Consider the following 15,432-nt stretch of genomic DNA (forward strand, 5'->3'; position numbering starts at 1 on the left):
AGCTGAAGGAGAGAGAAAGTAGTCAGCTAGCTGGAACACAGCTTGGAGATTGCCACGGAAGCGGGGTGATGGCGGCTGGCACTACAAAAAAGCAGGACTGACCCTCATGGAGACAGGAGAGTGCTGAGCAGGGGCTTGAGGCCAGTGGGTGGTCTTCTTGCTGGAGGGTCCTGGCATTAGAAGGAAGCGCCAGTATGGCTTGGCTTGCTGCCATAATGTTTTTCTGTGGCCTCCTGATCACTTGTGAGATGGGCATACTGGTCTTGGAAGGTTCTTGCCAGGATGTCGAATTGGGGACACTGGTCTGTGGGTCTGCTACTTTTGAGTTTCAATAAATGCTTTAACTCCTTTGCCTTCTACTTAGAGAATTCCTTATATCCTGCAATTCTGGACTATTGAGGCATATTCATGGTTATCTTTGAAGTCATGAATTCTGCTTTACTGATATACGTGGCTAATTCAGCAATCTGTTTTGCTTGACTATACATATTTGTTACAGGTTTTTGTTTTTCTTTTGGCGGGAGGGTTTGCTTTCTCAAAGGGTGAAAAGATGGAGGAAGAGAATCAGTGAAGTGAAAATTAAAGAAAGCCGAATTTATTTTTAAAAAATAGTTCACTCTTAGATTTAAACTCAACCTAAATTATCATAGAGTAGGTAATAATCATACTTTTCACATCTTACAGTTTTCAAAGTACTTTCGTGTATATGTTTATATATGTGTGTGTATGTAAATTTTCATTTGATCCTCTTAACACCTTTGTGAAGTGGGCAAAGCATGTATTCCTATCTTTATTTTACAAATGAGTGCATTTGAAGTCCAGGAGAAATTAAGTGATGCGCCCAAAATGTAGAACTCAAAGGCCAGTATTTCAAGGCTGTAGCTCTGTCCTCTATACTATGTAGCTGTTCTGGAAACTGACAAAAGTAATTCTTGTTTTTAATCTTATGTAATGAAAATCAATGTCATTCAATCATTGAGACAGTTCAGAAACGATAGTTTAATTAATTAATTGGATTAATTAATGCAAAGTTAGGAAGCTACCCTCACCAGTTTTACTTATTCTTTTTTTCACTTATTATATTTACTAATTTACTTGTTTGAATCCCCTCAGAGGAGCTGTTGATTATAAGAAAACATTTAATTTCCCTGATGATGTTGATGTCAAGATCACCGACTGTTTGGAAGCCAATTGTAGAGGATTGGAGACCACTTTGGCAGAATGTGGTTTAACAAAAAGGAAGGCTAATAGCAAGGATTTGGCTGGTGTGGTGTGCCATGCACAAGAAACAGGTTGGTAGAACATTCCTAGCCCTTGATTTAGGGGCAGCTAGGTGGTTCAGTGGATAGAGCTCTGGGCCTCAAGCCTTAGACACTTACTAGCCATGTGGCGCTGGGCAGATGACTTAACCTCTGCTCATCTCAGTTGCCTTGTCTGTAAAATGGAGATAAAATGGAACACCTACCTCTTGGTGTTGTTTTGCAGGTCAAATGAGATAATAATTGTAAAGTATTTAGCACAGTGCTTGGCACATAGTAAATGCTATGTAAGTGTTAGTTATTATTTATTTTAAATTAATCCATTACTAAATATGTAGCCCAAGCTCAAATCAAAGGCTCTGGGTACCCCTCCAACAGTCACAGATAAAGGAGATGATGATGATGTGAATTTCAGAGGTTACTCAATCAACTATGAAGAATGTATACACTTAGTGCTGTGGGCCTAGGACCATCCTGCTCCTGTGTTGACATAGACAATCAAACGGTTGCTGCCCCCAAAGAACTTACATAAATCAATCAGCCAGTCAGCCAACAATTACTATTCACCTACTATATGCCAGTCATTGTGCTAACTGCAGAGGACACAAAGAAAGGCAAAATCAGTTCTATCTTCAAGGAGCTCACACACTAATAGGAGAGATGCCATTGTTCAGTCTTTCAGTTGTATCCAGCTCTTCATGAGTCCGTTTGAGATTTTCTTGGCAAAGACACTGGAATGGTTTACCATTTCCTTCTCCAGCTCATTTTATATATGAGGCAAACAAGGTTAAGTGACTTGCCCAGGGTCACACAGTTAATAAGTGTCTGAGGCCAGATTTGAATTCAGGAAGATGAGTCTTCCTGGCTTCAGGCCTGGCATTCTATCCACTTCGACACCTCGCTGTCCCGGGGGAAGGCACTGAGATTAAGGAGGCCTGGGGAAGTCTTTCTTACAGAAGGTGAGACTTTAGCTGGGACTTGAAGGGAGCCAGGGAAGCCATAAGGTAGAGATGATAAGCAAGAGAGTGCCAGGTATGGGGACAAACAGGAAGAAAAGCTTAGGAGGCAGCTGTGTGCGAGAAATAACAAGGAGGCCAGACGCACTGGATCATAGAAATGTGGAAGAAAGTGAAGTGTAAGATGGGAGTAAGAAGGGGCTAGATTGTGAAAAGTCAAACAGAGGATATTATATTTGATCCTGGAGGGAGCTGCTAGAGTTCATTGAATAGGAGGGTGACACGATCAGACTACGCTTTAGGAAAATCTATCTGATGGCTGAATGAAGGATGGATTGGAATGGGGAGAGACTTGAGTTAGGAAGGCAACCAAAAGTCAAGGCATGATGATAAAATAACATAGAAAGCACTTTGCAAAGCAAACCTATAAACTTCTGTAAGCCTATGCTACTGTTACATGAGAAGGACATCATGGATGCATGTGTGTGTAAAAACAGATAGAAACGTTTTGAAAGTCATTTTTTTTTTGGCAGAGGAGGGCACCAGAAGCCCCACATATGAAGTGCTAATTGAGCTAATCTTTGATAAAAACGAGGGTAACAGATATGATTCTTTAGTGTTACCCTAGCTTCTTTCTTCCAAGATACTACCAGAAACCTTCAGTTACCATGCAAATACCAACTTAAACTTTTTTTGCTGGAGGGATGGTACTTAAATCTTTGAAGGACCATGTCATTAGCCCAGGTGGACTGCTGTAATGGCCAACTACCTATATCCAAGAGATTTAAAGTATCTTATGGACAAGAAACAATAGCTCAGTAACTCTGCTATCGAAAACTAATGTGGGAGGTCTCTTGACTAATCTTTGTGCCTCTTGGCAATGTCTTCTCACTGTGTGGAGGCTCAGTCACTGGAAGCTCCTGAGTGAGACTAAATTTAGAGACAGAATCAAGGTTTTGGAATAACTTTGACATTTTTGAGGCAAGTTAATGATTCAGCAGAAGTAATGGTATCCTCAGAGAGAAGATCTGTGTTATCACATGGAAGGGAAAACAGAGACCTTTAATAAAAGAACGAATAAAAATTAATATGTACCATCATCTAGCAGTACGCCCAGAAGTGCCTGATTCTAGAAGCCCTGCCTCAGAAAGTGGAAACCTCTTTTAACAATCTACCAGGTGGGGTTTCAGTAGGACCCCACAGAAGACGTTTATTATATTATTTGGAGGCAGTGTGGTGTAGAATAAAAAGGGCTGTATTTGGATTCAGATATCTTAGGTTCAATTCCTGGCTTGGCTCCTTACTAAAATAAGCTACTTAATCACTCTGGGCCTCAGTTTCCTGTTCTGTGACCCAGAATGAGATGGAATCTCAACTCAGGTAGGGTAAGAATGATCTCAAACTTTCTCATGCTCACCCTTAGAGACTAAGTCTAGTCTAGAGACTGCTCTAGAAGATCAAGTGCTGAGAATCAAGGGCCATGTTGAGGTGCCATTTCCTTCCCACATGCCCAGAGTAAAATGAGTGGACTGGACTAGGTGATCCTTGAAGTCCCTTCCCGCTCTGTATTTATACTCTATAATCCTATACTTCTATACTATACTGAAATTCCAACACCTTTCACTTTGTCACTTGATGTCTATCCCATTTTTATTCCCAAACACAAAGGGAAAATCTGGGCACATTTAGGCGAATAAATTTTAAAGGATGTTTTTCTTCACCTTTGCTTGGCAGACCTCCTCAATGACGGTTCATTCCCATGTGTCAATGGGAAGTACATTCCACTGGAGCAAACTTGTGATGGCATCAATGACTGTGGAGACCAAAGTGATGAGCTGTGTTGTAAAGGTACAAATACATCTACCTTGAAAAACACGCCTAACTAGATAGAAGTGGTGCAGGAGTATGACAGCCTGGGCAACTTACATTGGGTGCCTGTGTCTAACAGGGAGTTTTAGAGAGATCTGAAATGTCCCCCATCGTCCCACATCACCATGGCTGGGTGTTCATGCCATCCTTCTCCAATCTCAGGGGGGCTGTTGGGCTTAGACTTACAGTACATCTTTTATACATCAGAAATCTGTAGCCTAGGCATGAGATTCTTTTTCAGAGGGGAGAGTTAGTATAAAAGCCACTTTCTCTAGTCATTCCAGGGGGAGATGACTCCACCCCACAGTCGGAGGCTAATAGCTTAGATGATCTCAGTCACTTTAGCTTTCCTCCCACCAAATGCTTTATTATACAAAATAGAATCATGGTTAGCAAGCAAATTTATTTGTCAAAGAAAGCAGTGAATCAGGGAGGTCATACAGATTAGTTTGGGGATTTGTTCTGTAAAATTTGGACTCAGTCAAAAGGCCACACCCAAGGACCTAAAAGGCCACATGTGGCCTTGAGGCCACAGGGTTCCCCACCCCTGGTTTAGGCAATAGAACACAGTAACTTAAAAGGTTCTGTGACCCAGAATTGAGATGAAATCTCAACTCAGCTGGGGTAAGAACGATCTCAAACTTTCTCATGCCCATCCTTAGCAATCTCTAGAAGATCAAGCCCTGAGAATCAAGGGCCATGTTGAGGTGCCATCGCCTTCCCACATGCCCAGAGTCTGTACCTTCTCTCTTTATCTTATTTTCCTCTCCATCAATCTAGAGTCACCTCTCTCTCTGTGTAAATATGTGTGTGCATATATATATGTGTGTGTGTGTACGCACGTGTATGTGTATATATATATATATATATGCATGTGTGTGTATGTGTATATATGTATGTGTATATATACGTGTGTGTGTGTGTGTGTGTGTGTGTGTGTGTATAAATTGTAAAAAGTCACAGGGCTGTCCTTCAGGCTGTGGCTAAACCCAAACCAACCTAGAGGTAGAACTATACAGAAAAGACTGTGAAATGGGTATTATAGGACTTGTTGGGATGATGTAAACAAGACGTTTTTGTAAGGACAAAATGTCTGTCCTTTCTTTTTTTTTTTTTAAATTCATGGAATCTTAGAGCAGGAAAGGACCTTAGCAGCTAGAGTCTAACCCTTGTGCTTTACAGAATAAGAACTTGATATCCAGAGAGACTAAATGACTATTTACGATTACAAAGCTTGTTAGTGGCAAAGTCAGTGTTCATATTTAGGTTACTTTCTTCCCTGTTTAAAAAAATGTATAAATTCACTTTAAGATTTCATTTTCTTCAGTTTTAAGAAATGACAACCCTCTCCATATATATAATATGTAACACATATGTGATATATCTCACACACACATATATATGTATATATAAAAAACATTTTTTTACAGGGTGCAGAAGTGGAGGTTTCCATTGTAAATCAGGTGTTTGTATTCCAAAAGAATATCAATGTAATGGTGAAATGGACTGCATCAAAGGAGATGATGAAGTGAATTGTGAAGGTAATTTGGAACTTTATAATCACCTGTATTGGCTTGAATATAGATCTTATCTCTAAAATGAACTATCTTTGAAAAGAACATACACTGGGGGAAGAATGGTTATTCATAGCCACTCCATTACAGAAAAAAAAAAAAAGCTGACCTACTGGAGAGAAACCTGTGGAGCAACTTTGAAGGGCTTACAAACATGAAAAGTTCATCTTAGTTTCAAATTTTGGAAATTTTACCACTTGGGACACTGACGTCGTAGCATCCTGAATAATCCACAGGTGGGAAAGGAGTCAGGTGTCAAGCTGCCAGCAAATATGCAAACAGAATTTTTAGGGAGAGGAACGCTGTCTTCCATCACACATCCCAGTAGTTTAGTGTTGTGTGTTTGTCCTTCGTTCTCGAATAGGACCGTGGCATCAGGGAAATGATGACGTGACTTGCAGCTGACTTTGATTTGAGTGAACAAGGGCTGTGCAAGGTCACCAGCCTCACTTTCTCCTCCAGAGCCATCTGGGTCCAGTGGCCAGATATTCACTGGGAAGACTGGAGATGGCCCAGGATGCAATGGGAGACCCTGGCCCTTTTAGGCTAAGTCCTTTTCAGGTTCTCACTTTGAGTGAGATAACACCCATTCAGTGAATAGGCCTCTTTGAGAAGTGAATCAAGGGAAGGCCCCTTTAATTAGAGAAAAAAAAAATCAAACTGGGAGGGTAAGACCCTCAGGTTGCTGGTTCATGCTAGCAGGGGAAAGAGAGACCATATGCAGTGGAATGACTATCTCTAAGTATGTTGGGAGAGGTCAGGATGCTGGCCTTCAGTTAGCATCTTAGCAGTGGGGACTTGCCTCCTTAATCTTGCAGCACCAACAACAGAGACACCTGGCATAAAATTCTGCCAGGTCTCAGTAGTGTTTCAGGAAAACTTTTCCCACTTTGAGGATTTTCAGGTGTCTTACACTTCCAAGAATGGGGTTGTAGACCACGCTTGTGTTTTATTATGCAACCCACATTTCAAATCTGGAACATTTGCTTAAAACTCTCTTCACTGGTGAAGAGAATGATGACACAAAGCTTTGTGAGGGACAGAGTTGGCAGAGCTTTGGAGAGGACATATTTTCCTTTTCCCTGCTTTGAGAGAGCAGTCACAGACTCTCTTCAAGGAGAGATCCATGGAGAGAGAACAAACTTTTGAAGGCAGACATGTTGGAGAAAGCTGGCTCCCCATCATGTCCCTGATTTCCACAGTTTGTTCTCTCACTCCATGGGTCTCTCCCTGAAGAGTCTAGAATTTTCTGTGTCATCCCTCAAGGAAGGAATGAAGAATGTGATTCCTCTCCTAAGCTCCTTGACTACCCTGCCCTCTTGAAGGCAATCAGCTTTGAATAACCGTTCTTTCCACCAATAATGAATGATATATGTGAATGCTCTAGGTTTGAAACCTGGGTTCCATATCCAAACCAGAGTGGGAAGAGGCTGGGAAGGGAGAGGTATAACTATATTTAGACCAATGTGATATTCTGCTTGATCTGTCTAATGTAGGAATTCCCAACCTCTTCTTCATATACATCATAGTACTCTCTCATTTCCCCCATTGCACTGTGAATTTCTTGAGAGCGAGGACTGTTTTTTGTCTTTTTATCCCAAGTGTTTAACACAGGCCTGGCACATAGTAAGCACTTAATAAATGCTTGTTGATTTGTTAACTTGACTTCAGAAAAGTGTAGTTCAAGTGTCCAAGGGGCATACAAGTAAACATTGAAATGCCAAGATCAAACTTCTCTTTGCTTCCCTGCACATGGACTGGAGGGAGAATTGGGGTAAAATTATTATTACAAACTTTTTGTTCATGTGCCTAACACAGGTATTCCTGGATGATCGTTACAGATGTTTTGGTACTAACTAGAAGTTGGGACCTCCAGTACGATAGTGTACTTAGCAAAATCTCATTTCTCAAAATTAGCAAGTTTAAATTGGAGTATGCTGTTGGGTGGAATTCAAATATCCTTCGGTGTCCCTTCAAGCCTGCCCTAAGGCCTTCTATCCTCGGGCGATGTGGCTGGGGTGGGGGGATGGATTTCTGGAGTTGGGGACAAAAAGATTTTTTTTTTCATTTTTTTTCCATCAGTAAAGTCAGCATTTCTGGCAGTTAAAACTATAATATTTGGGCTTGACCATTCAAGCCCAGCAAAGATATTTTGTGTTTTATTCTTAGCATTTAAATAATCTCAAGTCAAAGTTGTAGGTATGTGCTTTGTTAGCTTATCAGAAATAATTAGCCAAATCTCATTAGCTACAAAATAAGGACCCGAGTTATCATCATGTCAAATACATAAAGACATCTGCAGTCGGTTGTCACTACCACAAATCCAGACAGAGCTTTACCCTGCTTGTGTGCAGCCTGTGGCCCTTGCCTATAGGGACAGCTCTCATGGTTAGCACTGCCAGGGAAAAGCAAAGGAGAGCAGAGGATGCTCAACAGCTCCTATTTTTAATAATGATAATAATAGCTGCTCCTTAGCGTTTCCTGTAAAGAAGGGCTTGAGAAAGAAGACAGGAACAATGATTAAATAGGTTATGAATTTCCCTTATCTGGTACACAGCCTTCATTTTAGTAGTGCAGGTTAAAAGCTGGCTATAAATTTGGTGTACAACAGATTTTGTTATATTGCTAGTGTATAAGGTACTGGAATATACAGATATCACACACACACACATACACACATGCACACAAGTTTGTTTTTTTTTAAACAGTTCAATTTTTTTAAAAAAATTGGCTTTGCTAGGTTGAAATACTTGTGCTTTATTTCTAGGCTTGGGACACTCTGAAGTTCAAGGTAAATATTCTGACTTTGAGTCAAAAAGACTTGAATTTAAATCCAGCTTCAGATCTTTACTAGCTCTGTGCCCCTGGGGCAAATCACTGAACTGTCGTCTGTCTCTGCTTCCTTATTTGTAAAGTGGGAATAATATTAGCAGCTACTTCCCCGGGTTGTTGTGAGGACAAAAGGAGATATTATTTATAAAGCACTTTAGAAAGTTTGACGTGCTATATAAATGTTAGGGAGGAGGAGGAGGAGGAGAAGGAGGAGGAGGAGGAAGAGAAGCAGGAGGAGGAGGAGGAGAAGGAGGAGGAGGAGGGGGAGGAGAAGGAGGAGGAGGAGGGGGAGGAGGAGAAGAAGGGAGGGGGAGGAGGAGGGGAAGGAGGGGGAGGAGGAGGGGGAGGAGGAGGGGGAGGAGGAGGGGGAGGAGGGGGAGAACACCACCCAAGACCAACTCAAAGCAGTGACTGAGACCCATTCTTAACCTCATGATGGCAACACCGACCATGCCGATGATTTCAGGAGATCGTGGAACCATAGACTTGGAGCTAGGAGGGGTCTGAGAGGCCACTGAGGCCAACCACCTCATTTTACAAATAAGGAACCTGCAGCTCAGAGAGATTACCAGACTTGCCCAGGTTCACACAGTCAGGGAGTGTCTCACTTGGGATTGGAAGGAGGTCTCCTTGACTCCATGCTAGTGCCCTAACAACTATTCCATACTGCCTCTTCTGCCATGCTCCGAGGTAGTGAGATTTCCTTCAGAGCTCAGCTCAAATATCACCTTTATATGAAGCTTTCTAGACCCTCCCCCAAACTGCAATTGTCTCTCCCTGTCCCTGCCCCAAACAAAACCCACTCACCTGCAAAATGATGTATTTTGTTCCATATAGTCTCCTCTGACAAAACGTAAGCTCCCTATGGGCGGAGACTGTTTTGTTTTTGTCTTTGTTGATTGGTGACTTGCCAGATATAGGAGAGAAAGGGTCAGTGTTGGTTCTTTTACTTGGCTGAGCCTCTTAGTAAAGTCTGGAGCCTAGAATGGATTTTCTCTAAATCCAAATCTAATTCTACATGTCCCTCAAACCACAACTGACTTGGCCAAGTTTTCTGGGATTCTTATCAACACTCCCACATTTAACCCCTTTCTGGAATAAATGCATAGGTAATTAGTATAATCATGAACTTCTGGACTAGGGAGGGACCAAAGGCTGAAGAGCTAGGAGATGGATAGACTAGGGAAAGGGTTAATTGCTAATGCCTAGGGTGGACGTGCTTTTTGCCTCATTCCTTTATCCCTGTATTGGACCTTGTTTTTGACTCCATTCATTGTTATTCTGGCCCTAATGAGCACCTTGGGTCTATGTTAACCCTGTTCTCCATCTGACTCACTGCTCTGCCAAGCTCTTCTAGAGTTAGTCTAAAGCAATGCTAACAGCATCCCTAAAAATACATCTAATAGAATTTGATATTGACCTAAATAATCCATTCTATAATTTCTCTTGCCATTCTAAAAAAAAAAGCATAGAAAATTTTACAATTATAAAAACAATATTATTATTTATATTTTCTTCCCAAATCTGGCTTGCATAAAACCACATGATCTATAATTGGGGTCATTTTTTCATGTATTATATATTGTATTCTCATCATATATACTTCATCTTGCTTTTTTATTGTATGTGGACCTGACAGACTCTGAAGTTCAAGGTAAATATTCTATTTATTTCATCATTCATTATACAGTACTAAAAACAACACTTTATATAGTATTTGAAAGAGTACACTATACAGTATTTTAAATTATAAAGAGAGAATACAAGTATAGATGTATATATGGATGGAGGGATGTATATATTTATCTAGAACTGTGGTTTCTCCCTCTACCAGTGCAGATCAGCAACAGTTCTATAAGTCTTGCTATCTGAGACCATGAGAGATTTATTTCTGGCTTGTGTCCTCTGCTTAAATGCAACCTATGGTCGTATGGATCACGATGATCTTAGAGAAAATCATAGTGCAGGCCTCTGCTCTAGACTTTGATTTATACGCTTGACATACTAAAATATATACGCTTTTAGCTACCAGCAGTACTATATAGCATTCTTGTTTGGTTTTCTCTTCATTGTATTGATATTTTGATGGTTTTTTTCCAGGCACTAGAAATTTTGAACATGCAGGCCAAGGTAAAGTATTATTACTTTCATTTACAGTAAAAAATTCTATGTGGATTTGATATCCATGAATATAGAATTTTTAAAAAGAGACATGATCTGTTCGTAATTCCTTCCTATAAATTTATTTGTTTTTAGAGTAAACCATGGTTTTAAAAACTTTTGTGGGGCAACATCCAATGAATAGCGGCAAAGAGGCAAATTTTGGCTTGGTGTAAGGAAAAGCTTGCTAACAATTAGAGCCTCCAAACCTAGCCTAGAGGTATTGTGTTCCTCATCACTGGAGCTCTCCAAGCAAAGGCAGATGACTACTTATCTGGCACAGTGTGTGGTGCAATGGAATGAGCCCTGGATTTCAAGTCAGAGTACCTGGGTTCAGATCCCAGTCCTGCTGCTGTCACGTCCTGTGTGACCTTAGGGTTGGACTCCATCCCCTCCAATGTCTCCTCCAGCTCTAGAGCTATGATTCTAAGATCCTAAGTCACCTAGCCTCCGCGGGCCTCAGCTTCCTCATCTGCAAAATGAGGGGGTTGCATCTGATTACCTCTGAGGTACCTTCCAGCTCTAAATCTATGATACTGTGATAAAGAGGGGATTTTGATTCAGGTCTCTTTGGCCTGCATGGTGTCTGAGGTCCTTTCCAATGCTGAGTTTCTGTGTTTCTGACATGGCTTTGTAATGATTGGGATTTAGCCCAGGAAAGTACTATTGAGACCCCTGCAAGCTCTCAGTAGTACCTCAGAAGCCCAGTAGCCAGGAGGAAAAAAATCCCCATCACAGATAATAAGGATTGCATGCAGCAATCTCTCCCAGAGAACACAGGGCAGTGAGGAAGCAAGGCAGCATCATGGCGGTGCAACCATCCTTCAGAACTCAACCATTTCCACTTTTGTAGCCTGCCTTGTGAGACATAACTAAACAGTGCATATTAGACACTTGAACCTCATTTTGGCAATTGTAATGTTCTAAAATGTCACAGTGGACACAAAATTAATTCTTGTCATTTTGTTGTTCAGTCATGTCCAATTTTTCATGACCCCTTTTGGTATTTTCTTGGCAGGAATATTGGAGTAGTTTGCCTTCTCCAGCTCATTTCACAGATAAGGAAACTGAGGCAAGCAGGGTTAAGTGAATTGCCCAAGGTCACACAGCTAGTAAGGGTCTGAGGTCACATTTGAACTCAGGTCTTCCTGACTCCAGGCCCAGTGCTCTATTCAATGCATCACCTAGCTACCCCATTTGTCATTCGTCATTTTAAAGGATTGTAAAAGGAAGAAGGTGGAGTTCACATTTGCCTGCAGCATTCCAGATACCTGACCAATGAAATGCATATACTCTGTTATGCAGAGAGGAAATGTATAATAGATAGAGAGCCAGTCTGGAAACCAGGAAGACCTAGGTTCAAGTTCTACCTATGAGCCTCCTAGAGGAGGCTTTTTGTATACAGCACTGCAAATCAAAGATGGATTTGTGATGAAGACTCAGCACTCCCTTGCAGCTTGGCAAATCATTTAATCTCAGTATTCCAGACAACTCTCCAACACTGCAAATTGTGAAGAGGTGCCTGTCAGCACTGATTGAGGATATTACTCACCAGGAGAAACTAGTCTGAAACATTAGAGTAGGGAACTAATTCCCAGTCAAGAAATTCCTTAATCAATGCTCTGATAAAATTAGTGTTCTGGTCCAAAAGAAGCTAAAGAAAAAGTCCCTCGGTGAGATGAGATGATATGTTTATATGATCCACATATCAAATATTTAGGTGTGGTGGCACCTTTCAAAATGCATGAAGATCAACTTGGTAGCTTAGAGAAGGGCATTATCTCCCAACAAAGCCAATAACCTATCCCATCTGTCTACTCTGGGCACAAGACTTGGTGCCTGTGTGCCTTGGGCAAATTATTTCATCTCTCCAGGTCTCAGTTTCCTCCTCTGTGAAGTGAGTGGGTTGAATTAGGTGACCTCTAAAGTGCTGATCCAGTTATCCAAAGTCATCATAATTTCTAGGTAATCATCTTGAACTGCACAGATTTTGCCTTCTGCAGATAAGGAATAAAGGTGAAAGACTTTCCATTTTGTTTTTAAGGGAATACACGTTTGTAGGAAACTCATCATGAAGCTACAAAATGTGTAGAGTATTAAACTTAAATGATCCCAATTTTCATTGTAAATATGACTAAAATGTGCAAATCCGTTTGGATCTTTTTTTTTTTTGCTAGAACAAGCTGAAATATTGAGTGCTAATATGGATGAAGGTAGGTTATTTAAAGCTTTCTGCTTCTGCTAATTGATCAAGCTATGTATATGAATATATCTGTAATGGGCAATTGATAGCAATGAATGACTTTGTTGATTTATATTGCTTTGAAACTATGATGGATCTATCATCTCTTTGGTATGAGTTTTCCCTCCCCTGAAACAGAATACAGCCTATGTCTACCTTCTCATTACCTGCAGTTCTTGCCTTTGTCCTCCCATAAATCCACTACAGAGGTTCCTTTTTCTTAAATATAAAATTAGGTGAAGTAAGACAGAGGTCTACCCTTATTACCGATAATAATGATAATAATAACTAGCATTTACATAATGCTTTAAGGTAGGGGTGGGGAACCTTTGGCCTTGAGGCCACATGTGACCCTCTAGGCCCTCAAGTGTCACCCTTTGACTGAATCTAAACTTCACAGAACAAATCCCCATAATAAAAGGACTTGTTTTGTAAAACTTGGACTCAGACAAAAGGCTGAGCCCAAGGACCTAGAAGGCCACATGTGGCCTTGTATTGTTAATTTAGGTGGGACTTTTTTACTGTTTTCTCTTTTGGAGCACTTAAGTAATCAAGTGCCTTTGATGAGTCTGGCCTTTGATTCTTTGATTAAATTCTGAGTCTTTGATGACCTGCTTACATCAAGGGAAAGCCTAGTTCACATAGGTTTGAGTCACATTGCTGTGATGTCTGAAGAAGCATCGCATGGTTTTGAGTCTCATGGTTGTGATGCCCTTTGACCCTAAACAGGGTGTATAAACTCAGAAGTTAAGTGTTTTGTTTGGGGGCTCTCACTCACTGGAAGAGCTGTTGATGTGGAGACTCTCGGTAGCCGCTGGAGCCACCGGCTTTGAAAAAACCTAGATGTTGGTGCTTCTCTGGTAACTATGTGTTACGATTTGGTCTGTTTATAATGTCTCTGTTTGTCATTTCTGTTTGTATTTGCTCTGAAGATCAGGGTGCTGGCTTTTCCCCCTGAACTAAGTGAGTGATATGTGTATGTTTGATTAAAGTGAGATTGTTAACCCCTTAAGGTTGCTTTCCTTAGAAAAGCAGTTCAAAGAACCTGTGCTGGCAGCCCTCCTGTGTGCTGGTGTTATAGGTCTTACACAGCCCCAGTAGCACTAGCAACATTGTTGTTTCAGGCCTCAAGGCCACAGGTTCCCCAGCCCTGCTTTAAGGTTTGCAAAGTACTTTACATATATTATGTCATTGATCCTTACAGTAGCCCTGTGAGGTTATGTATCATCATCCCTATTGTACAGATGAGAAAATGGAAGCAGAAGTTAAGTGATTTACCCAGGGGTCACACAGCTCTTGGGGGGTCTGAGGTGCAATTTGAACTCACATCTTCCTAACTCCATGCCCAGCTTTACTCACTGTGCCACCTAGTCACCAATCCAATAACCTGGAGCAAGTCAGTTCTCCTCTCTGGGCCTCATTCCCTAATTTGTGAAATGTGGATTTTGGACTGGGTGATCTCCAAGATCTCTTCTACTCCTGCCCTTGTGATCCTGTGATCTACACTGACATTCTAACATTTCGTGCATATCAATGTGTTTGTGCCACCCATGAGCTAGCCCACACTTTGATTCAGGACCTACCTGTCTCTCTTTCCTATTATACATTTCATTCATTAGATGCTGAAGCATCTATAGACACACCCTGAACCTCTCCATTTGGCTGGATCACTTAAAACTGTGACGTTTGAGTTGTTGTTCCATCTTTTTCAGTCGTGTCTGACTCTTGGTGACCCCATTTGGGGTTTTCTTGGCAAAGCTACTAAGAGTGATTTACCATTTCTTTCTCCAGCTCATTTTGCAGATGAGGAAACTGAGGCAAACAGGGTTAAGGTCCTTGACCATGGGTCACACAGCTAGTAAGTGTCTGAGGCTGGATTTGAACTCAGGTCTGACTCCAGGGTCGGCACTATCCACTGCAACGCCTAGCTGCCCCCTTGATCTATTTAAAGAAAGACAAAAATATCTCTGTACTGAACTACCATTTCCTACCCTTCCAGGAAAAAAGAAAAAAAAACATAAAACAAAAAACAGCCAAAGCTGATATTGACCGCTGGTAGTGTAATCCTAACAACTGCTTCTTATTGCTAAGTGAGCTTTTGTGTAGAGGCAGCATGGGGTAGCAGAGCACCAGTCTTGACGCCATGAAGACCCAGGTTCATGTCTTGCCAGGTGGCCCTGGACAATCACAACCTCTTCGCAACTCTGTAAGACTACTAGCTGTGGAGAAAGTGCTGACCTGTATTGGCAAAGGGTATTTCCTCATCTAGGGAGTTCCTTATACTAATGATATCACAAGCCCAATCCCTATCCCCTTTTATGTAGCCGATCGAGAAATGAAAACAGTTGTTTTTAGTCAAACTTTCTCTTTCTTCTAGGTTTTTCCAAGTCACACATACATTTTTGGTCAGACATAGTGAGCTTTAACCCAAATGTGTTTGGAAAGGCAAAGACGTTCATTCTCTTTGGAAGTCTGCTTTTCTCTGTGATGTGTGTATATGCCATTATGTTTCAAAATTGGAAAAAAATTAGAATTATTTC

At 41.1% G+C, this 15,432-nt stretch overlaps 1 protein-coding gene across 2 annotated transcripts in view; it reads left to right on the forward strand.

Annotated features, from left to right (window-relative positions):
* CFI (complement factor I) overlaps nt 1–15,432 on the forward strand; it is a 42,056-nt gene that overhangs the window by 13,209 nt on the left and 13,415 nt on the right. Inside the window, exons 4-10 of one of the 2 annotated variants that reach the window (XM_036764700.1) lie at nt 1,114–1,292; nt 3,950–4,063; nt 5,515–5,625; nt 8,426–8,449; nt 10,130–10,144; nt 10,591–10,620; nt 12,828–12,863. In XM_036764700.1, coding sequence (XP_036620595.1) covers nt 1,114–1,292; nt 3,950–4,063; nt 5,515–5,625; nt 8,426–8,449; nt 10,130–10,144; nt 10,591–10,620; nt 12,828–12,863 — 509 coding nt within the window. The remainder of the gene's footprint in view (nt 1–1,113; nt 1,293–3,949; nt 4,064–5,514; nt 5,626–8,425; nt 8,450–10,129; nt 10,145–10,590; nt 10,621–12,827; nt 12,864–15,432) is intronic. The other variant, XM_036764701.1, reaches the window with a different exon arrangement.

The sequence above is a fragment of the Trichosurus vulpecula genome, chromosome 6 (genome assembly GCF_011100635.1).
Source record: "Trichosurus vulpecula isolate mTriVul1 chromosome 6, mTriVul1.pri, whole genome shotgun sequence".
NCBI classification, from domain to species: Eukaryota; Metazoa; Chordata; class Mammalia; order Diprotodontia; family Phalangeridae; genus Trichosurus; species Trichosurus vulpecula.